Genomic DNA, 25,362 nt, shown 5'->3' with positions numbered 1-25,362 from the left:
TCCGAGGCAGGATTCGAACCGCCGACTGTAGCGGTCGCGCGGCTCCAGACTGTAGCGGCTAGAACCGCTCGGCCACTACGCCCGGCCTGGAACTCCAGGATTGACCTCTACAATTACATAGGATCCCATAGGGAATGCATTTCGAAAAAGGAAATCGTACTTATTAGAAAATGGTACCTCACTCTCAACTATACAAATAGAAGTTAAGTAATAACAATATAGATTACACTCGAAGAGCCTGTTGCAAGTGCTTTTGATTGTAATTCAAGAATCTATAGTTAATTATCGAAGTATATCACAACGAAGATGTGAAGTCACATGGCAGGGATTCGAACCACACTCCTCCCAGCTGGGAAGCCAGTACGAGGAATTTAAAAGTAACGACGCAACCAGGCGCAATGTGCAATATCACAGTGAATATTTCTGACCCAATTCCTGCAGTGGGACGGTCGCCGTTTAAAGGAGAAAAGCGCCGTAAAAGGCGCCTGAATATTCAAGCAGCACCCGCACAGGCAGACGACGCTCGCGACGCCACTCACAGTCCCCTCTCCCCACCCCCCCCTCCCCCTCCACGATGTTTCACTCCCTCCCTCGCTTCCTGTCTCCTTTTCATCCTGCGCTGCTCCTCCGAAGAACGAGTCATTTTTGAAAGGGTTGTACCGTTCGGCGGCGCGCGCCTACTCGGCCCACGCGCACCTTTCAGCTCGTCCATCTCCGCCGCTGCGGTAATTTGCATTTCTATGACGCGAGCGTCCGGCTCCTCGTACCGTAGTGCATCGCTGCTGGGTCCGCGAAGGAAGAAGAGCAAGAAGCGCGCCGCGGCCGGGCGAAACGCCGGTGGGCACTCCCCGCCCCCCAGCCGTGCTGGCGCTCTCTTCGTCCGCCCCTCTCTCTCTTCCTCCGCCTCCCTGTCGAGCATCCGCCGCCGACGCTTAAGTGTCGAGAGCTACATTATTCACTGGGCCCGCCAGCGCGGGGCGGGCCTCTGTCGCGCGACAGACACCGTGCGCCGGGCCAGGCCGGCGGTATCGGGCCAACGCAGCGGCGGCTGGAGCAGATGCCGGCGTCGGAGGCGTCGCCACGGCGCGTGCGCCGACACCCCGGCGTCGACGGCGGCGGCGGCGGCGTCGGCGTCGGCGCCCCGCTCCGATGACGTCAGAGCGCGTCGCGGTGCCCGCTCGCTCGCCGCCGGGCTGTGTGCGGCTGCGATCGCTAGCGCGGCGGCGGCTACAGGTCCGACTGGACGCGCCCGGGCGATGCTGCTGGCGTCTGCGGCGCCGCTGGGGAGGCGAGGGGCGGCGCTGCTGCCGCCCCCGTGCCGCAGAGCCGACTCGGCCGCCTCCAGAGGCCGCGCCATGCGCTGACGTCTCGGCCGGATGCTGTGACCCACTTACGCAGCGTGACGGACCCTCCGCGAGTGCGTCGACGAGATTCGCCTCTCCATATGTTACGACGCGCGCTCGACGCCCTCCGAATCCTGCGATCGCGCCTCAGTACACAACTTCTGATAGACTGCTCAGAGCACTCCTCTACTCAGGACTGCCCTTTTCTGGAGAAACTGTGTACTTGTGCTAACAATGACAAAGTTTCTCTTTCACTTGATAAAAAACTCTGGAAGATCGTTTCTATCTGCAGTGCGTGTCCCGCGAGTGACTTTCGGAGCTTCCTGCGGCCCTCGAAGTGGTCATACCATACTTTTCCGTCGTTAGTCATGAGAAAATATGTAGTCGTATATATGTGAGACCGCAAATGTACGTTAATCGTCAAAGGTGATTGGTTCGAATGGAATTTCATACGGAATCGAAGATCTGCAGACTATAGAGTTCTAGAAAATGAGTGGCAGAAGTGGTTGGGATGGACTTCTGTTGGCCCTCGCGCTTGTTACTTCGACAGGCCTCCTGGCAAAAGAGAGTAAGTAGCCTTCTAATTTATCTATCCATAGACCTGTGCAGAAAATGAAATTTTAGTTTCGTTAAGCAAATGCCTACCATTACGCTCAACGAGTACCTATTGTTAGATCACTTACACCTGTGCGGGAATGGTCTCATGTTCATTACAGTTTCTTAGAAGATATTGACAAACGCTAAGATGACAAGTTTTCGTATATTTAGTAACGAGGAATTCTTTGCTTTGCCTTTTGCCTTTCTTATTTCACGTCTTTTAAACAGAACAGATAAGTGAGCGGTAACATTTACCGCTGCTACAAAGAGAAACAGATTTTGTGAGTCACGCAGCCAGCCTTACGGACCTGTTGTGAGATTTGCTGGGAATGAAAGGCGTTGCTAATCCTGCCTCGGATCGTGTTGGTGTCTCAATTCAATTAAAATAATTTCACATTATTTTTAGTATGATGCGGAGGTAATTTGTGCATACTAATTAATATTATTCTTATATTTCCACACACGCAGAATTCCTATCTGCCCAGCTCAGTAGTTTCACAGTTTATATTCCGGCACAGACACGGCCATATAAACTACTCTATCAGTTACTGCTTAAAGAGCTGCAAGAAGCGAAATACTAGTCAAGTTCGCGGATGTGATATCGAAGTCACTGCTTATCAAACCTTTTCCGTATTTTCCCTATTTACTCTCTCTATTTTATCACTGCTCCCGTTGCTTTATCCGTACCTGTAACTCTCTGACTGCCGCCGCCCCTCCCCCCCCCCCCCCCCCCCCACTCTCTCTCTCTCTCTCTACGTCCCTGTCTCTCTGACATACACACACGCGAGCACATACTCTCTCTCTCTCTCTCTCTCTCTCTCTCTGTCTCTCTCTCTCTCTCTCTCTCTCACACACACACACACACACACAAAGAGAGAGAGAGAGAGAGATAAGCACACATTGTTATGGATTGACGAGATCAGTTGCTGGTTACAGAAGATAGAAGAGCAAATAATCTATACAGATGCTGGAAGACGATGAGACAGGCAAGGTAATAACCTGGTTCATCAGTGTGTGTGCATGTATATGTGGATGGGGTGAGGAGGGGGTGGAGGGGTCTAGAAGCAGAGGGGAAAGGGGTAGCTAGACTGAGAGTGGCGGGGGGGGGGGGGGATGAGGGAGAGAGTAGAAGTGGAAGAGGAAACCAAGAGAAAGAGCACAAAGCACTGGGCAGGGTGTTAGGAAACGGAGACAGAGTGAGGGGTAACAGAGAAAAACAACTATCAGTTTGAGGGATAATTACGCTGCTCACTCCACGAGAGGAAATATTAATGGCGGTAGGTTTCGGAGCAATTTGTTCTACTTACCTCGCAACTCACTTTATAGGTGCTTACCTTTACGTTTAAGTAAGTTTTAAACTACGTTATCAAATTCATGTATGCCGATCACGTAGCTGAAAATATCGCCCCTCTTGTTGTCAAACTAGACACTTTTGATAAGATTTGGCTGTCAGTAACAAACCAGATTTCTTTCAAGAACCTACAAAAACGCCGAAAAGCACTACAGTTACAGTGTTCGTGTTGAAAATACCCTGCTTAGGATTGTGCACACACGCATAGCACAGCAAACAGCCTGGAATAAGGTGGTTTCACGTAACGTAACAGTTGACAAAGGCATCCAGTAACGCAAAATATATCCGTATTGTCGATGGGGTAAAGTAACGTCCCTGGAATATCCGCAGGCTTGTAGCTTCTCCGCCCCGCATCGTTCTGTCGGGAACAGCAGCAGAAAGTAGTGCACGGAGCGTGTGCCCGCCTCAGACATTACGCAGCCACTCGCCGAGTTTCTGCGGTCTCCGTCCGGCCGCGGAGTTAACCCTAATACTTCCACGTTGCGGAATTAAATTCCCTCTCAAGTTCTGTAGCCAGGGGCAGGCGGAAGTTTTGTTTGTGTTTCGTTACTGCTCCGTAAGAGCTCTTTAGCTAGTTCGCTCTTTGGATTTCACCTGGCCCCGTTTCTGAGCCGTATGATTTCCTCAGACACTGGTTGAAGGAAAAGGAGAAGCCATTGGAATAAAATTAAGGTCATTTCTTAGTAAAACGAAAACAGTTACAGTGAAACTAACTGATTAAAATGCAAGCACAAGTGAATAAAGTTCACCTGCTTCAATTTGTATTGTGGTCTTCTTCGCTGCAACACTTTTAATTACTCCAGTCTCCGACTCTGTAAATACATGGAATTGAAGCATGCTGGTATTACTTCCACTTCATTCCAAGTAGTCTGAAATTTTTCTGCGCTTATTGGGCGACAAAGAACACGAATCAAAATGTTTCATATAGCTCACGGATTAACGGATAAGTGAAACGAATTGACAGGCTACTTTCTAACGATCAATTCCCGCAATAATATTGTCGAGGGAATCCTCGAAAGTACTTAACAATAAAGTTCGTTGCATTTAAAATTTATCTGAAATATTGTTGGAAAGACAGTTTACTGTCAGTTTTCAGCCAGCCTGATAAATAAGAACGAATAGCAAGGAAATAATTTTTTGGTATGATTCGTGTTTGAAACCAATGAGAGGCATCCGCTAGGGATTATTTCTCGTTTTTGCGGCTTCACGCCTTATTATCTATCTATGTTATTTACGATAGTAGCTTAATCTAGCGCATAGTTACAAAACTGCCGCACTATTAGGAGCTTTTAGGTGCCGACCTAGGTCCACAAAGCAGATCAGGGTTGTCCTGCAGTTCCCTTACAGAGATTTGATCTTGAGTAACATATTATACATTGCGGAACCGTATTCTTCATGCCGCACGGAACACTAAATCATTATCAGGGAACTTCAATGAAATCCAGTTCCGCCAGAATGTGACTGGATGTCACAAACAATATCTCTGGCAATATGGCGCCTTATACTACACTTTTCACAGTTTGCTTCAGTTGGATGAATGAACTGACACATCGCGAGAGATCAGGGGTGTTATCCAGAGAGTACTGGATCGGTTATCTGAAAGACTTCAGTTGAAATTTACGAGTAGAGATAGTGTCTCTGCAGCGCGGACCTCAAGCTGTGAATCGAAGCTCATGAACCATGTCTAACGAAATCCTTATTGATTGTGTTGGAACTGTGCCAAAAAATTCTTGGTGCTAGTGTGTTCGATATCTGACTGGTAATAAAACAAGGACAAAAGGGGTAAGAATAAACTTCTTAGTTATACTGTTCTTTGACAATATGGACAGTGATAGTTTATGCAGACTACAAATATAAAACGTCACGTTGACCCCGCTAACACTAGTGTGGGTTCTCGAACACAAACTAACCGTCATACTAATGATACTCCTTAAGATTATGTGCCCTCAGTTGAAAAAGGTTTTTAAACCACTGGAAATAATAGATCACTGTGTGCAGCTGCGGAAGTCTGCAGCAAAATTCGCCGTAATTCTAATGTCATGGGCGTATCAGAAGCTGCTAGTTTGGAGGGGACGGAGTGGCTAGAGGCGTCGTGAGGGGAGGGGGGGAGGGGAAGGAGAGTGGAGAGAAAGAGGTATGGACTAACCCATCTTAGTCTCATGCTGAGTAACAAAATATTTTTGAGATATGATTCGCAAGTGCTCTGGGTACACTTGCTACATGATGTGTTGTGGTTACATAGAAAGTGATACTAAATTTTTATGTTGCTCTGTTTCGGTAGCAGAATGTTGTTTTGTTTTGAGAATTCTTTTTTCCTTTTTTTTGTGGGGGGAGGAGGGGCGTGGCAGCTTTAACTTGGAGCGATATTGCTTGCGTTTTCGCTCTTCTCTACACTATTATCAAGTTCCACCACAATAAATTGACATAGATAGTTTCTGTTACATGTTAACGAAACTCGCATCATACACTGATAAACGAAACAGACGATCAGAATATTTCAAAGGTATGATGGCTATTTCTTTGAGTGCAGGTCGGTGATACTCTAGGGATCCCGTTTCATTTTTCTTTCTTTACTTTGAGGCTCCCGGTATCCTTGTACTATAAGTGCATGCCATGTTTCAACACAATCACCTAAAACTTTTTTGCATGCTCTAAGCAATTAGGATACGCCCGCGTCTTGAATGTCTAGCGCCGAATGTCGTGGAGTTAGACATCCAACGTCCACGGCTAAGCAAAAAGTAGAAAAGGGTTTCCAAACAATTTGTTCAAACGTTTTACTCCGTTGGAGTGCGTCGCAAAATTTTGTTAATCGAGAAGTCGTACGAAGCGTTTCACTTTTTAATGTTTGTTATAATAATTTATGATCTATTTCGAGAGTGTGTGCACTAGCTAGCGCCTCTAACAGTGTCCAAACGTCATTTCCGTTTGTCGGTAATCTGACCGGTGATAAAAGTCTGAACACTGCTTACCTTACTCTTCCCCCTTAGTGAATACAACACTAAGGACAATCTGGTCAATTACTCAGTTTCAGTATACACACGGCCTAAGTATGTAATAAACATTTTACTTCACCTTTATGGTGCAGAGACGTGTTATTTATGAGAGGAAATCAGAATAGGTTATTCATATCTTCGATAGTGGTTGTGAGGCTACAAGAAATGAGGCAAAATAGTTGTAGTTTATGTCGTATAGTGGAGACCTCCATGGCCCCTGTCAGTTGAGTTACAACTTCATGTCTGAGAGGCCGTGGTTGATATACCATAGAACGATTTCTCGACTGCGAAAGGCATCTTTGGAGAATGACGAATTACTTCCCCAATTGCTGCATCACAATGATTTTATTAGGTCGTTATGTACAAACGACGATTCTCGTTTCGGCAGGTTCCGTGCCTATGAATTGTAAATTTGTTGTAAAGAACACTGGAATTGATTGTGCTGTGATACGAACCTAAGTGCAAATGGAAAGGTGTAAAAGGTGACACAACATATAAATTTTTCACAAGCCTCAACAGCGCGGGAACTGAGAAATAATCTCAGTAGACACTCCAAGACAGTTTGGTGTGACATATAAAAACGTAAATATCTACAAAAGTAGAGTAGGCTATTTAACATAAACTTTATAACCCTAGACGAAAATATTGCTTATTGTATATTGCAGGATTACTTGAAAATGGCAAACTGTAAAAATGAGACTATATACTTAAAGAGGTAATAAAATCATTCTGCAGGTGAAAACGAGAAAATACTTAATGTGTCATTCACTGATCTAAGGGGTAGTGCGTGTACATCTGAAAACAATCTTTTGCGTCAGGGAGTACCCTAGTTTTATGTATCGAACTCTGCTTCTCAATCCGGAAGATCCGGCGTTTACGATAACATGTTGTAAGTCATAGAAATTTACAAACTGAATGCAAATGATTAATATACCACATTTTAAATATTTTCGTTGAAACCACATTTTCCGCTTTTCGTCAGCAAGTGCTTTCATCATTTAAGCCTTGTCAGATGGATTCAAATTTTCAGTGTTACCGTAAATATTCCGCGAATATATTTTCAACGGTAAAGAAGTGCTTTCCTCCCATCGAATAACATATTTTACTGTGGCGGCAGTAAGACCCGACATTCTGTGAATCTCTCTCTCCCTCTCTCTCCCTCTCTCTCTCTCTCTCTCTCTCTCTCTCTCTCTCATGTGCTATTCTAAAGTTACTGGAAATAATTTGAGCATAATTTCGGAGAACCTGCAGGTACTCAAATGTGGCATTTAGAATTTGAGTTGGTCCAAGAAAAATGCTCGGTTGATATAATTATTGATAAAGCAAAACACTAACGCATGAGGACAGGTCCGAATCCCACTTCTGATACAAATTTTCAAAAGTAAAATTTTAATTATCTTTACGAACGTGCAGTATTGACGAACACGTTTCTTTAGTTTGAATAGTACGTTATTTGCAATAAGATTTTACGTGGAGTAGATGTGAAAGGAAATAGAAGATCATATACGATATTGGTCGATCTGAAACTTCTTGAGTGGAGTACTAGGAATCGAAATAGCGACCATTGCCTTTTGCAGGTACTACTCACGAGCCATGCTTGCACCACCAGTATCCCTCACGTCCGACCATCATGCAGACAAGGTAATGGCTGAACTTAAGCTATGAGCGTGCGTCGTGCTTGGATAGCTCGCTCGGTTTTAGCCGAGACAGGAACTTGGTCGGAAGGCCAGCTGCCTGCTGCGATAAAAAGAAAAAAAATGAATGAAGTATTTAACTATAAATTTGAAAAGGTGTCATGAGACATCCGCACAGACCAAATTAGAAAAACAATGACGATAACAATGTCGGTACAGCACCTGCCATCAGAGGTCCAGGTTCGATTACTGTATCGTTACATGCTTTTATTCTTTGCGAATTTTCGAATCAGCACACACTCCACTGCAAAGTATAAATTTATTCTGGAATACATGGGCGTACTTCTTGTTTTCTTTTTTTTTCATATTAGTCACTGATACTGAAAACAATGTAGAAACTAATCATCGTAGAGAATACTTTGACCGTATTTTTGAGTCACAAAATACATAATTTCATTAACTATTAAATAGCGTTTTGGAATTAGGAGATAGTCCTCACATGCTTCATGCATGTTAGAAAGCTACAAAGAATAGGACCACATAATTTGATTAGTAAGAAAAGAAGGAATAGGGAAATTGTCATCCAACTATAGTGGAAGACGCTGAAACAGAATCTTTGTTTAACTACGGGAAGCAATATATGACTTTGCTCAGTCATAATTATTGCTTCAGTTACATTGTGCAAAAAAAATTTAAAGACTAACAATGAAACGTTTATCAAGGACACACAGTCGAGAAGAAATTAATCATCACCGTCTTCACCTCAAGCACTAGGCTTCTTTTTTGTTTTGCCATCACTTTCTCGCCCTTCCTTGACTTCTTCTCATAACCGGCTTAAATCTTCTTATCGGGATGCGTAACTGTTCTTCAGTCATTCTTTAGAATGTTGATTCCAGTTCTCTTATTTTATTGAAATTTATTTATTACGTTAATTATATTCAGTTCTTCCCCAAGTTCCGAATTTAGAAATCTGCCACCACTTGAGCATCCCTTATTGCTCTTAGGTACCTCGTTACTGTGGCTCGTATGTGACTTTCCCGACATTTGTATATTACTCACGATTCACTCCGGAAGGCAAACACTGAAACTGCCATTACCTTGTAAAATTTCTATTTTGTTTCTATCGTCGTTTTATTTTTTAGACATCTGTCTATTATTCCACAAATATTCCCAAACTCTGCCCATTTCTTCTTTCGTCTTCGTCTTACATAAATATGACGTCAGAGCTAAATATTTAAAATGTTTGACTTGTTTCATTGTTTCATTGTTTTATTGTTGATCACAATTTCTGTTTGTACAGTACATTTTCCTTTGAAAGCCATTGAATTTGTCTTCTTTTTTGAAATCGTTAAATGGTACTCTTCCCAAAGTACTCTACCCAAACTTAACGTAACCCTTTCTACGTCTCTTCATTATCGGCCAGCGGTGTGGTGTCGTCTGCGTACAAATAACAATTCAATCGGGAATTACTGTTAATCTTAATTTCCCCTTTAAAAAATTCTTCCATTCCCGAACTGCGTCATCTAAATAAACATTAAGAGTGCGGATAAAATGCTGCACAATTGTCTTTCTCCTTTGTTTGTGGTCATAGGCCGTGTTAGAGTGGAGTTCATATCCAAAATTATATTCGTGTATCTGTACAGACTTTTTAAAACGTCTATTAGGTCTTATGATCACACAGTTTCTCTCTAAAATCTCCACAGTTTTCTACCAATATTACCGAATGCCTTAATAAAATGAATAAACGATGAATGGGTTTCCCTATTACACGCCGGCCTGAGTGGCCAAGCGGTTCTAGGCGCTACAGTCTGGAACCGCGAGACCGCTAAGGTCGCAGGCTCGAATCCTGCCTCGGGGATAGATGTGTGTGATGTCCTTAGGTTAGTTAGGTTTAAGCAGTTCTAAGTTCCAGGGGACTGATGAGTCAGAAGTTAAGTCCCATAGTGCGCAGAGGCATTTGAACGATTTTTACCCTATTACACTCACTCTGTTTATCGATTATTTGTTTTTATTATACGAACATTACGATCAACCTACTGTCGATATAAACTTGTGCAGTCGATAACGGCGTCCCCCGGCGAGGAATGACTGCTAGTCAGACCCTTGAACGGTGCATGCAGTATCAATGACCGTACTGTTTGTGTGTAGAGTGCGGAAGGCGTGCGTTCCATCTGAGTTCGACCGTGATGGCTCGGAAGCTCGGCTCGAGCATCTCGGAAACAGCACGATTTGTTAAAAATGGTTCAAATGGCTCTGAGCGCTATGCGACTTCTCAGGTCATCAGTAACCTAGAACTTAGAACTAATTAAACCTAACCAACCTAAGGACATCACACACATCCATGCCCGAGGCAGGATTCGAACCTGCGACCGTAGCGGTCACGCGGTTCCAGACTGAGGCGCCCAGATCCGCACGGCAACACCGGCCGGCGCACGATTTGTCGAGAGTTCGAGGAGTGCTGTGGCGAGCGTCTGCAAACACGTGGCGAAGCCAACTGGTAAAACCTGACTGGTGGCCAACTGTGGCAAACTAACATCAGACTTCAATGATCGTCAGAGCACAAGAGTATCTGAACACACACGGTGCGCCGAACACACCTAACGATGGCTCTCCGCAGCCGACGACCCACGAATGTGCCAACATTGACAACCACGGCTGAAATCGCAACGAGACCATCGGCACTGGACGTTGGTGCAATGGCAGAGCTTTTCAAGATCTGATGAATCTCGATACCTTCTTCAGGGGCACCGCTCCTTGACACCTGTAGAGCGAGACAGAGACAAGCTGGCGGCGGTTCCATTATCCTGTGGGGAAGATTGACGTGGGCATCCATGAGTGAAGTGGAGCTCGTGCAATGCACCATGATGGCCATGGAGTATCCTACACTGGTTGCAGACCACGTACACCTCTGCAATGGCATTTTCCAATAAGGTAATGCGCCCTGTTACGAAGACAGAAGTGTGATGTAGTGGTTCGAGGAACACAGGGGCGAGTTTCAGTCGATGTGCTGGCCCCACAACTCGCCAGACCGGAACGTGATCTAACACGTCTGGGATGTGATTGAACGTGGCTTCAGAGCTCGTCAACCCCTTCCCGGAATTTACTGGACTTATGAGTCTTGTGTGTCCAGATGTGGTGCCAGTTCCCTCTAGCGACGTACAATTGCCTAACTGCATCCATTCCCTGCCTCTGTTATTTGTGCCAAAGGGAGACATACCGGCTGTTGGATAGGCGGTCATAATGTTGTGGCTCAGCAGTGTAAACACTGCTTCTTTTGTCGACCTGTCCGTCCGAAATCCCTTTCATTTTTCCCGTAATAAACTCCCAGCTATATGATTGACCTCCTGTTCACTATTCTTGCATATACTTCGTAAACGATGTCAGTACGCTGATTTCTCTATATGCCCACTGCTATAGCGATTTCCTTTTTTAAACTGTGATATCACCTTTACTTGTGACCGTATTAATGTTTTATGAAAAATATTTTTACAATAGCGGGATTCCAGTTATCCTTTTCAGAGTGTCAGGTACAATTAAATTACATTGATATTCTAGAGAACGGGTGGCATATATTTGGAATCAAAGTATAATGAGCCAGGAAGTGACAGCTTTAATTCAGGTAGAGTGTTAGTATAATAAAGAATTAATGGCGAATTACAATCAGTCATCAAAAGCACAGAAATCAAGTGTTGCGCTCGAAAAATTAAAATATTGCAAAAACAAAACAAAGGCAATTTGGACTTTTATTAAGCTTGAATAGAGTAAATTCGCTAAGACAAATGATATTCAACTCAGTGATGACAGTAGCAGAGACACAGATGATATAAATTCATAGAACGAATGGGCAAAAAGCTCGACCACGTGTATAGGCATTTCGTACTCCTATACTCGGTAACGGTTTGGCAAGATTATCTGTTAGAGGGATGACAAAAATAATTTGGACGCTGTATCGTATTAACTGTTCATAGTCTGATGGTACATCAATACGTGTACAAAAATCGTATGCTAGCTTCGTAATAACGCCCATTTCCTTTGTTAATAGCGGATGAGTTGCAGTGATTTTTTTAAATACAGTGAAGCAGTAGTAGCTCCTAAGTATAAAAGAAGAAATTTAGTAACTAACCTCTAATTATAGTTTCATCTAACTGTTTCTTGTCATCTCAAAAGCTTTAGAAGAGATAGCTTGCAGCTGAATATTGAACTACGAAAACGTCTCATGGGAATTTTATATTATTGTGGCCTTCGATAGCGTAGATCATTAAATTCATCTAGAAAAACTACAACGATAAGGTGTCATAGGTATTTCGCTTGTTCGGTTGATGTATTATCACAATGAAGCGGAAGGCCACATAAACAACTGATTAAACAGGAATGAGACAATACTTGAAGCTGGGAAACTTTAAATATGGTGACACAAAGTTTACTGCTAGTGCCAGTCCTGCTTTTTTGTGTTAATTCAAAAATAATCATGTTTTCCGATGACATTAGAATACTAATAAAGGACACGAAGAAGTCAATCACAGCCAGAAAAAATAACGGAAAAGGTTTGCAGCTGATTCACTGGAAACAACTTAACCATTAAAGTTTTACAGGATATTCAAAATCGTTCAAGGACTGGAAGTAGAGATGAAGGGATTCAGATAAATAAGGTTCCATGTAATCCTAGATATCCAAATCGATAATAAACTGAGCAGGCATCAGTATGTTAATACAGTAAAGAAAAAGCCAATTCTATTTGTCATGTACTTACAGATATCATTTATTGTATTATTATATTGACCTGCAGACGTGTGTAGTGTCTATTTTCATTTAATACTATCCTTGGGAAGAATCTGGACTAATTAAGCGTAGCTCAAAAAATATTTACTCTGCAGAAGCGAAAAATGAGAATACTGTGTCAGTTTATGCCAAATAAAGTACAAAGATCCCCTCAGAAACCTAGAAAACCTTACTCTTAACGCGTAAAAAACAAACAAAAAAAACAATGGAATTTGTGGTTTGTAAAAAAAAAAGAATAAAGGTGAACTGAGGAAAAACACAAGAAAATAATACATGTATACATAATTTCTGTGAAATCTGTGGATCTTTAAATAGGGTTCTAATCAGATTTTACAAACTTGTCTATCTCAGGTTGCGGAAATACAGAATAACGTATTCCACTCGGCTTGTTTCATTCACTATAAACTAGCTTCCATGTTCGTTTTATGTACACAGAATGACGAATGGCTCAATCAACAGGTGGATGTTTGAGTGTTTAAATCGGTTTGCGTTTTAGTGTTCTAATGTAGACATGATGTTTTGTGTAATTGTCGTTTGTGTAAAGCGTAAGGTGGAAACACTTACGCAGTTCACCAGTGTATTGATGAGAACGGATAGCGTAGATGAGATCGGGTAACCACCTGAGAAATCACATCCAAGGTGACTACCAGAGCCGGCCGGAGTGCCCGAGAGGTTGTAGGCGCTTCAGTCTGGAACCGCGCTACCGCTACGGTCGCAGGTTCGAATCCTGCTTCGAGCATGGATGTGTGTGATGTCCTTAGGTTAGCTAGGTCTAATTAGTTCTGAGTTCTAGGGGACTGATGACCTCAAATGTTAAGTCCCATAGTGCTCACAGCCATTTGAACCATTTTGACCACCAGAATCGATTCGTAACCATCCTATTGCTAGACAGGAATCGGAGCCACGATTCGACGATCTTGTGACATTTCTGCATGACGATGACAGCTCGTTAACGTTTTTCTTGTTGGAAAGGGACACAAAACGAGTTTTAAAGTTATTATGTAAGTGGTGCATGTAACATACACTGTGTGTACGTTTGATTGCCTGAAAATGTCTCTGCAATGGAATTCTCCCGCCTTTGAAATGATTACAACGATCCTACCATTGACAACCGGCAATTAGGGATCCCATAAAACGAAGTATCGTGTTGTGCTTTTATTTCACTTTAGTTTAGCACGTCAGTCCAATCTTTCCTGTTAGAATACTTCAGAATCACAACTTTATACCTAAAATCATTTATTCTTAAAAAACATGTGAAGTGTAAAACATTGTATAAATAAGAGATCACATGTCGGATTCTACCCTACATGTAATTTCAAGCATGGCAGGACATTTCACTTCAACTTCCACCTCCCCTTTCCCCCCTCCCCCCCCCCCCCCCCACTAATGTTATTAGACGCAAAGTTGGCTGGGGAACAAAATATATTCACCTTCACTGGCACTTTGAGAGAAAACATCAGAAGGCAAGCAAATGGAACTCGACACTTCTACTATGAGTGTTTCCTTATCCGGAGAACCTGAGTTCGCACATTCCGTATTGAAGTACAGACAGCGATAGCGCTGCATCAGTGATCAACTCGTTGGAGTGTTGGCTGCTATGCAGGTGATGTACATGGCGTACCTGCAATTCTCTGCCTAAACAGTAGACGCAATATGTCGCCTGCGAACTCCCAGGGCTGAAATTACCACGGTACAAGACAGAACACAAATCAAGATTTATTTTTCGTCATTAACGGGGAAGATATATTGAACTCAAGTATTCTCCGATGAAGAAGCACTTCGATGTATGCCAGACTCATTAGAGAGCTAAAGAATCATCAGAATAACATCTCTGTTCACAGAGAAATGACGTCGTGTACTATTTGTGTCGCAAGCAACACTTCTCAAAATCTGTCGGCCAGATTCTCAGCTGTGGTTCTCGCAAGTGTGGCCTCTGGTTCGATTCCCAGAGAGAAGTGTCTTCGAGCGATCACTGCAAGGAAGTTCCTCTCCACGCCATAACCCAGTTCCTCCTGGACAGGCGGCTTCAACGTTTGCGCACAGGCGACATACCCCAGCGGCCTTTACAGAAACATAACCTCTTACTACATGGGTCCTGAATCTGCCACCAGTCACATGAAGCTGACATCCCTTTTAGAAGATATTTTGTTAGATTCCATTTCCACGTCTGGGCAACGGCCTTGCCGCAGTGGATACACCGAAGTTAGGCGCTGTCGGGCTTGACCGGCATTTGGATGGGTGACCATCCGGGCCGCCATGCACTGTTGCCATTTTTCGGGGTGCACTCAGCCTCCTCTGCAACGTGATGCCAATTGAGGAGCTACTCGACCGAATAGTGGCGGCTCCGGTCAAAGAAAAACAATCATAACGTTCGAGAGAGCGGTGTCCTGACCACACGCCCCTCCTCTGTGCATCCTTGGTTGAGGATGACATGACGGTCGGTTGGTCCCGATGGGTCACTTGTGGCCTGAAGACGGAGTGCTATTTTCACGTCTGCATACTTAGCACTCCGCCAGTCAAATAGGCGCCTCTGCGTTTCAGCAGGAAGCCTGCCCTGGCGCTTCCAGGAGAAGACTCCTCACATAACAGCTTGAGACCATCGTTCGTGATTCCTCGCATTCCCTTAGCCCCGATAGTCTTTCGCCAGGTAAGCTATTCTGAAATTATTTCCTTGCCACCAGAGTGCAACCTCCTGCCCACAATGTCCGTGCTGCGGAGGTGCTGAAGCCTCCAGCTTTGTATACCACCTCCTCACTCTGCTCTCTCTCAGTGCATTAAATGTTCGCCCCTGCAGAGGACGACAAGTCTCTTCCCAGCCGCAATTTAGCAAATAGCGGCTTCAACGGGACGCGTGGCCCACGTAACCCTTCCTGTCATTGCTCACCTCTAATTAACTCCCAGACATGCAGTACTACAGAAATTGTTAGTATATGCTGCTAGCCAGTATCAGTCAATCGAATGGTTAATAGTACGATTCTGCATCGTAAACGATAACCTAATATCAGTACAAATCAAAGATAATGTACATAATATTAAATGTATGGCGGCAAAATATTACTGCCTTAAAAGCTGTGTGAATCACAGAAAGAAGGAAAATTAACAAAGAAGACAGCATCAATAACAAAGTTATCTGAATTAGAACACAGGTTCGGATTGGGAAACGGCATCAAAGAAATTTTACTATGTTCTGTTGGTAGGTGCCGTAAATGTAGATGGCCAAATGGGGCTTTTTATATCGGTCCTCCCGAATGTATGTCCAACATCTCATGATTGCGTTCCATCGCTCAGTACATTCAAATACAGGTAACAGATGTCAACTGTGACTGTTGGTTGTCGGATCATGACTAATGTTTATTATATCCATGATGACTTATTTCTTCTTAGCCTCCTTTTATATACAGTTATACAAGTAACTACGGTTAATAAGTGCTACACAGTAAAATAGAAGTCTGATTTTGACCATACACGTTTCGTTTTACTTCAAAGCATTTTCAGTGGCCACTATAACAATTTGGGTTTATTTAAAGATCTGTTTCCCAAGATCATAAATAGTTCTCACGGTTTTCATCACTACTAATTAAGTACACTTAAATCACAGTTAGTACTGCCCTCCTCATGTTGTTACACACATGTATTTTTATGTCATTGCTCTTCACCGACAATCGATATAATTCAGTAAGCATATTGTGCAGACGCACTTTCACCTCGTCTGCTTTATTTTGATGCTATGAAATGCGATCAGTTTCTGTTTGTTTCTTGCGGCTGCGGAAACCGTCTACTATTCCTCGTGTATATATGTATGTGTGCGTGTGTGTGTTTGGGTTAGTGTATGTATTCCTTGGTTTCCTGTGGTTGTGGTAAGGTCTGCTTCCTAGTACGCTTTACAGAGCAGTGTTGGATTTCGGAATCTTTCACCATTACGTAATCCTGCTGAAATATTCTTGCGTCTCTGGGTCTTTTCCATGTACACCACTTCCCCTTGTGATTTATGAACAGTGTGTTCCTAGCTGGAATTTATTGCAGAAGATTATTATTTCTCTTCTTTCATTCCTACTACCAAGCCCACTTTGTACCACAATTTTTATACCAATCTTTATAGTACTTATTGTATGATTATTAGATTGTTTTCTCCCTTTACTTACCGAATTCCACACTCAATATTCTCATATTCCTTCTCAGACTTTTCGCCTTATGCTTCCGACGTTGGCATTGTTGCTGTTATTGTTGGCTTCGTTTTGTTGTCGATTTTATGAAAACAACCCTGTTACTGAACTGTTGACCATTCTCTCTACCCTACGTTTCCGTTCACGACGAATCACGTTATACCACTGTCTGCCGTCGTTAATATTATCCTGATCCTGACCAGAAATTCTAATCGTCGTTCCATTTGATATCCTGACCCCCACTATCTGCAGATAGACCCATTCAACGCTCCGGGTCATAGAACATCACTCTTTCATCATTTTCTTCATAGTCACCTCCTTGGTAGTCTTCGTCCGTAGGTTCTTTGACGATTGCTGATTCTTCCGCCTTCTTGTTTCACGTGAGGGGAAGAGCTTGCGCTAACACTCTGTCCACTCCTTTCTCCTGTTTGGCAAGGCGGTTGACAGAAAGAGGGTGAGTTATTACACCAGGATTCAGACCACCAGTGCTGATGGTTCTTTAAAAAAAATGAAGCCAAGTGGCTGGATCCTTGCCCAGGACGTTTTTATTCCTAGTCAAGGATTCTGTACGTAGACCACGAGGTATCTGTACTCTAATCGTCATACATGACGTTAAGAGATACATTCTGAGGCACTATGAATAGTCTGCAACAGGCGCAAAGAGAAATAAAGGTACCGAACGTAACAACATGCAGTGCTTTACTGTACTCGAATTTCCGGTTACTTAAAGCTGTTCTTTTACAATAAAACTGGTTGTCACCTAACAAAAGTACTTGAAATACACCTGCGGTGGTTTTTGTTGACATTTATATGCACTCCTGGAAATGGAAAAAAGAACACATTGACACCGGTGTGTCAGACCCACCATACTTGCTCCGGACAGTGCGAGAGGGCTGTACAAGCAATGATCACACGCACGGCACAGCGGACACACCAGGAACCGCGGTGTTGGCCGTCGAATGGCGCTAGCTGCGCAGCATTTGTGCACCGCCGCCGTCAGTGTCAGCCAGTTTGCCGTGGTATACGGAGCTCCATCGCAGTCTTTAACACTGCTAGCATGCCGCGACAGCGTGGACGTGAACCGTATGTGCAGTTGACGGACTTTGAGCGAGGGCGTATAGTGGGCATGCGGGAGGCCGGGTGGACGTACGACCTGGGACCGGACCGCAGCGACGCACGGATGCACGCCAAGACCGTAGGATCCTACGCAGTGCCGTAGGGGACCGCACCGCCACTTCCGAGCAAATTAGGGACACTGTTGCTCCTGGGGTATCGGCGAGGACCATTCGCAACCGTCTCCATGAAGCTGGACTATGGTCCCGCACACCGTTAGGCCATCTTCCGCTCACGCCCCAACATCGTGCAGCCCGCCTCCAGTGGTGTCGCGACAGGCGTGAATGGAGGGACGAATGGAGACGTGTCGTCTTCATCGATGAGAGCCGCTTCTGCCTTGGTGCCAATGATGGTCGTATGCGTGTTTGGCACCGTGCAGGTGAGCGCCACAATCAGGACTGCATACGACCGAGGCACACTGGGCCAACACCCGGCATCATGGTGTGGGGAGCGATCTCCTACACTGGCCGTACACCTCTGGTGATCGTCGAGGGGACACTGAATAATGCACGGTACATCCAAACCGTCATCGAAACCAGCGTTCTACCATTCCTAGACCGGCAAGGGAACTTGCTGTTCCAACAGGACAATGCACGTCCGCATGTATCCCGTGCCACCCAACGTGCTCTAGAAGGTATAAGTCAACTACCCTGGCCAGAAAGATCTCCGGATCTGTCCCCTATTGAGCATGTTTGGGACTGGATGAAGCGTCGTCTCACGCTGTCTGCACGTCCAGCACGAACGCTGGTCCAACTGAGGCGCCAGGTGGAAATGGCATGGCAAGCCGTTCCACAGGACTACATCCAGCATCTCTACGATCGTCTCCATGGGAGAATAGCAGCCGTCATTGCTGCGAAAGGTGGATATACACTGTACTAGTGCCGACATTGTGCATGCTCTGTTGCCTGTGTCTATGTGCCTGTGGTTCTGTCAGTGTGATCATGTGATGTATCTGACCCCAGGAATGTGTCAATAAAGTTTCCCTTTCCTGGGACAATGAATTCACGGTGTTCTTATTTCAATTTCCAGGAGTGTATTTTAGATGTAAAAACACAAAATGATCAAGAGTACTAAAGCTTGCTTTGCTCCGTGGCTCAGCAAAGTGCAACATTTTGTTCCTAATTCGACTGTTAGTTCTCCTCCTTCTATCTGTCACAAACATTTGAGACGTCCCGACATAAGTATATGTACAGAGGACTAAAACTGGATTTGTGGTGAAATGAATGATAAACCTATGTATTCACCGAGTCCTCTTAAGCAAGCATATTTTCACAAATTCTTAGTCTGCAACGCCATAGTTCTGGCTCTTGCGTAACGGGGGACTGTTTTGCAGAACTTCGAAGGCTGAGTTCATTTCCCTCCAGGCATGACGTAAGAGGACCGACGTTATGATGTAACTGACTGTTTCGCTTAGGTCACTGTTTCCGACACGCGTTTTGCTTTTCATTATTGGACCAATAAATGTATTTGTTTTGTGACCTCACGTATTGTTTACAAGGCAAAGGCGTTAAAGTAGCAACGACTTCACCGAAGTTTGCTGTGTGTTAACGTGCTAATGTAGCGCAATTGTAATAATACTACCTGCATGTAAGGAGTTCCAAGACAAGCGCTACCCAGCAAGTTGGTTTTAAGTACTAGAGATGTTCAGTTACTCAGGTTGTTACTTAGGCTTATAATTCGAAAGAAACGTCATGACAGGAAATACACTGAAGCCCATTTTGTGAGAGGTATTTAAGGTAGTTCTTTACAGTACGCTGGTGCTAAAGGAAATATTTAATTATAGACAGAATAATGAGAGATTCACCAATGCAGTTGATCTGTATCCGTACCACTAAACAGAATACTATGCCTAAACAGAAGTTACTGATTCCTACATGTTGAAGTACATAGGATCAACTGCACAAGCCAAACTAACATTGCTTCGAAGTTGATCCCATATACTTCGGAGAAGCCGTATGTTATTCCACCTTTACGCCAGGAGTGTTATCGAGGGATACGGTTCGTAAGTTAAAGCTCGTTGTTTGTATCTTGTACGAGATACTCAGATCTTACTATGAACTGACTAACAAAAACCAACAATAATATATTTTCTCTTGACCAAAACTGTTGTCAGAAAGATAGCTCATGTTTCTGAAACAGAACTAGTCACGTGCACCTTAGGACGGTACGTTTATAAATAGACATGAATCAAGAATGGAGTTTTGACTACTTTAGCAGCAAGAAAAGCAGGAAGTAATCGGTTTACAAAATCTGAGAGGGAAGAAAAGGAATGAAGAAGCAGCACTCTAACTGTGCAATTATTTCATGTTACATTCTCGTGCTGTTTTACCCTACATGCTGCATTAATTACTACGTAGGAGAGTTTTCTCGCTAACAAAAGTACAGCTTTGAGTAAATGCAAGATTTTACGCCGTATCTGTATGTTTCGCCGTATAAATTGCGCATTTGCACATTGTGTCTACACACAAATCAGTTTAAGAGGCAAATTATCTGATGAAACTCAGCATCTCATAGATGAACGGTTCATACTCTATTTTGCAATTCTGCTATCAATAGGGTATCAACTTTATTACGCCAGTAATTTTCACCTCAATAGTAGCTATTTCTGATTTTCCTTAACCTCAGAACGTAACACAATCTGCGGTCATAGACACTGCCCGACAAAAGAAGCGAAGCACCTGGAAGACACGATCCCTGGTTAATGGAGTTTCATTTCAGCAGCGTGCGTACCCAGTTCTATATTACTGTATAGTTCGTGGGAGAAACTACAAACAGCAGTGGTGCCGCTTTGGGTTTTATTATATCCATGTTGTGATTCGGAAAGCATTTCGTGTTTTGAGAAGAAAGCTGTAAACTTTTTCAAGAAATTTACTGAAGTTGGGAATTGGTATATAAACTGAAGCTTCTTCCATTCTTCACTGCTTATGGATGTGCTGAATTACACTAACTTTTAAGGCTCTTGCATATGTCTTTTCACTAATACTTCAATTAATTCGTAGGTAAGGGGTTTTATGATTTCATTGGCACATATCTTTCACACAATACTCGAGGTAAGTTTTATTTTTTACCTTTCGCATTAGATAGAATATCTCCTGTTGTCTCACGTCCACAAATTCGACTCCTGCTTAGTTTGTAATATAATTGGGAGTCTCTGGCTGTATATGTGTCACAGGATAAAATTGGCCACAAGGAGAGAGAAATTGCTTGTTGAACGAATTACGTATTGAGTTTTGAGCTTTCACTAGATGGCCTTAACGGCTTATGATACGTGTCTCTCCTTGCACCTGGCGGGAGGTTGTACGATGTCTATTGGTTACTCATGTTGGGTGAACGTTCTACTGCACCGTTGACGAGACAGAGAAGCCGGTGGTCCTACGGCTACAAAAACATATAATGGACATAAACTCGAGACTTCACCTGCAAGAACGAGTAGAAAACTTGTCGAAACAGAATGACTCCTTCACTCGGCCGATAAACCGATAAAATCTCATCATCGAGATTCGCCAAGAAGGCCTGCATACTCATATATATAGCTTTTCTTCTTTATTTCTAAGGTCAATGCCAAATACACTCCTGGAAATGGAAAAAAGAACACATTGACACCGGTGTGTCAGACCCACCATACTTGCTCCGGACACTGCGAGAGGGCTGTACAAGCAATGATCACACGCACGGCACAGCGGACACACCAGGAACCGCATAGTTGGCCGTCGAATGGCGCTAGCTGCGAAGCATTTGTGCACCGCCGCCGTCAGTGTCAGCCAGTTGGCCGTGGCATACGGAGCTCCATCGCAGTCTTCAACACTGGTAGCATGCCGCGACAGCGTGGACGTGAACCGTATGTGTAGCTGACGGACTTTGAGCGAGGGCGTATAGTGGGGATGCGGGAGGCCGGGTGGACGGACCGCCGAATTGCTCAACACGTGGGGCGTGAGGTCTCCACAGTACATCGATGTTGTCGCCAGTGGTCGGCGGAAGGTGCACGTGCCCGTCGACCTGGGACCGGACCGCAGCGACGCACGGATGCACGCCAAGACCGTAGGATCCTACGCAGTGCCGTAGGGGACCGCACCGCCACTTCCGAGCAAATTAGGGACACTGTTGCTCCTGGGGTATCGGCGAGGACCATTCGCAACCGTCTCCATGAAGCTGGACTATGGTCCCGCACACCGTTAGGCCGTCTTCCGCTCACGCCCCAACATCGTGCAGCCCGCCTCCAGTGGTGTCGCGACAGGCGTGAATGGAGGGACGAATGGAGACGTGTCGTCTTCAGCGATGAGAGTCGCTTCTACCTTGGTGCCAATGATGGTCGTATGCGTGTTTGGCGCCGTGCAGGTGAGCGCCACAATCAGGACAGCATACGACCAAGGCACACAGGGCAAACACCCGGCATCATGGTGTGGGGAGCGATCTCCTACACTGGCCGTACACCTCTGGTGATCGTCGAGGGGACACTGAGTAGTGCATGGTACATCCAAACCGTCATCGAACCCATCGTTCTACCATTCCTAGACCGGCAAGGGAACTTGCTGTTCCAACAGGACAATGCACGTCCGCATGTATCCTGTGCCACCCAACGTGCTCTAGAAGGTGTAAGTCTACTATCCTGGCGAGCAAGATCTCCGGATCTGTCCCCCATTGAGCATGTTTGGGACTGGATGAAGCGTCGTCTCACGCTGTCTGCACGTCCAGCACGAACGCTGGTTCAACTGAAGCGCCAGGTGGAAATGGCATGGCAAGCCGTTCCACAGGACTACATCCAGCATCTCTACGATCGTCTCCATGGGAGAATAGCAGCCTGCATTGCTGCGAAAGGTGGATATACACTGTACTAGTGCCGACATTGTGCATGCTCTGTTGCCTGTGTCTATGTGCCTGTGGTTCTGTCAGTGTGATCATGTGATATATCTGACCCCAGGAATGTGTCAATAAAGTTTTCCCTTCCTGGGACAATATATTCACGGTGTTCTTATTTCAATTTCCAGGAGTGTATATTCTGTCTTAATTAAAGAAGACGGAAGTTTCAATCTAGTATTACTTTCCATATGGCAGTTTATAAGTATCCTGGTTAGTTCTTTGAAATAGCAGCAGTAATCAAAATGCCTTAATTTGGTTTCCATAACATTAATCCATTTTCTTTCTGATCCTTTATATTTAAGTTGTTTTCTTTACAGCAAAGCTGAACTACGCTAACAATTGACAACAGTTACAAGTGTAACGGAAATCAGTACTTCTGTAGTTTACATTGTGTTTCATATTTCTGTTGATCCTCGCACAATCTATTTTACTGGAGTTCGACCCTGTTACCCCAGCGTCGGAGCTTAATGTATTTGCGGAATTGTATCAATTTAATTTACCAGTCAGTTTCATGTATGTTATACTACATTCGTTTATGGCAATATTTAAGTCACCGACTGTTCTGAGGTCAGTGGCGCCTGTGTGCTTAATTGGCGTGTTAGGTGCATCCAGACAATATAGTAGACAGCATTTTATTTACTTATTTGTGCATTTACTTTACGTTGGAAGATTATGGTATTTAGGCCCTCTCACACGTAACTAGGCATACTCAGATTGAAAAAAAAAATCAGTTTGTACAGAATATTATGGACATACCACGTGTTATACAGTATTAATGTTAAAGAAAGAAAATAGATTATAAGAGTAGTACAAGGATAATTATAATAATCAAAAAAATAATTATATCAATCAAGAATAATAATAACAGTAATGACTATGTATAGGAAAGTAAACGTAAATTTCTTTTATGAATGTCAGTCCTATTGCTAGTTGAGAAATTTCTCGTTATGTTCTTGCAGCTTGTGAGTTATTCACATCGCGCAGAGACATCAGACAATAGAATGGGGTGAAAGAGATATAGAAGAGGTATCTAGGTTAGAGGAAGAGAAATAGAATGTTAAAATTCGAAGCTATGATGGCGAGCTGAAAGAAAGAGATGAGGGGGCACAAAAATGGTGGCTATATCGTCCCTAAAATGTAAGTTTTGAGTTCCCTCTTGAATGTTGAGTGTTTAAGGATAAGACGCAGATCACGGGGGAGCGCGTTCCATAGTCGTATGGCTGATATGGAGAATGACATGGAGAAAGATTTTGTATTATGTAAAGGTACAGCCAAGTTGCTAGACATCCGATCTGGTATTGGGGTTTTTAATTATGGTAAGTGTTTAATGTGAGAAGATAAGTATTAGGGGCACCAGTGACTAAGAAATCGATGAAGTAAGCACATCATGTGGAGATCACGTACCTAGCTGGGAGTATGAATGACTGATCTAATCATACAACTGTATATTCCATTCATCACTAGTTAGAGGCATCTCGAATTTTCACTATTTGTGTCGTGTTGAACTACATCAGAGTAGTAAAGATTAGGCACTAATTTTTGTTTAACATGGGTTGCAAATATTTTTCTAAATTTTGGGATTGCATGTATGGAGGAGAGCGGTTTCCGGCAAGCTGTGATTGTTTGTTCTTCCCTGTTTAGGTGTTCACCCAAGATTATTCAAAGGTCTTTTTTATGTTATGGTAGTTGGGAACCATTGAGGAGTATTTGAGGGACTGTTTCGCCAAAGTACGTGCAGATTAACTTTGCATGAGATATAACAATGACCTGGGATTTCTAGGGGGTTAGTTTCAGATCTAGTTTCTGTGCCCATCGAGAAACATAGCAAAGATCAGCGTTCATACTCGCTACTGTGTCAGCAATGTTCTTGGGGCTTGCACTTATGTAAAGTTGGATGCCGTCGGCATATAGATGGTAGTTGCAGGAGTGAATCAGTGAAGAAATATAATTAATGTACAGTGAGAAGAGTAATGGGCCAAGGACAGAGCCTTGGGGAACTCTAGAGCGCACGTTTTTCCATGATGACTTCTCCGACCCACAAATGACTTGTTGACTTGTGTTTTTAAGGTGGCTGTCGAACCAGTGTATTGCGCTGTTTGAGAAATTCAGCTGTTACATTTTAATTACTAATATATCAAAGTCAACTGTATCAAAAGCCTTACTAAAATAAAGTAGTGTTAGGATGGTGGCTTCACGTCTGCTAATACCATGTTTAATGTTATCAGTTACTTTGATTAATGCAGTTTCTCTACTATGGTGCTTTCGGTAGCTTGACTGACATTTATCATGGGTGTTATGAGTTATGAGGTAATCTGTCAGCTGTTCATTGACGATGTAATCTAGGGCTTAAGATATTGCAGGTAGTATGCTGATCGGCCTGTAGTCACCTGGCGATTTTGGGTTGTCAGTCTTGGGTATAGGTTTAATTAGGGTATAGGTTTAATTTTGTATAGGTTTAATTTGTGGACAGTGCATTCCAATAATTTTATATTTATTTAATGCACTTGAGTGGCCGTATATGTCGGGTAGCAC

At 43.8% G+C, this 25,362-nt stretch overlaps 1 protein-coding gene across 1 annotated transcript in view; it reads left to right on the top strand.

Annotated features, from left to right (window-relative positions):
- The first annotated feature begins 1,195 nt into the window (after nucleotides 1-1,195).
- Nucleotides 1,196-25,362, top strand: part of LOC126267870 (hemicentin-2-like) — a 778,179-nt gene continuing 754,012 nt past the window's right edge. Inside the window, exon 1 of the mRNA XM_049973180.1 lies at nucleotides 1,196-1,911. Within this exon, the coding sequence (XP_049829137.1) occupies nucleotides 1,833-1,911 (79 nt within the window). The 5' untranslated portion in view covers nucleotides 1,196-1,832. The remainder of the gene's footprint in view (nucleotides 1,912-25,362) is intronic.

The sequence above is a fragment of the Schistocerca gregaria genome, chromosome 4 (assembly GCF_023897955.1).
Source record: "Schistocerca gregaria isolate iqSchGreg1 chromosome 4, iqSchGreg1.2, whole genome shotgun sequence".
In the NCBI taxonomy this organism is placed as follows: domain Eukaryota; kingdom Metazoa; phylum Arthropoda; class Insecta; order Orthoptera; family Acrididae; genus Schistocerca; species Schistocerca gregaria.
The sequence above is the reverse complement of the archived record's forward strand: the minus strand, read 5'-3'. Positions and strand labels throughout refer to the sequence as shown.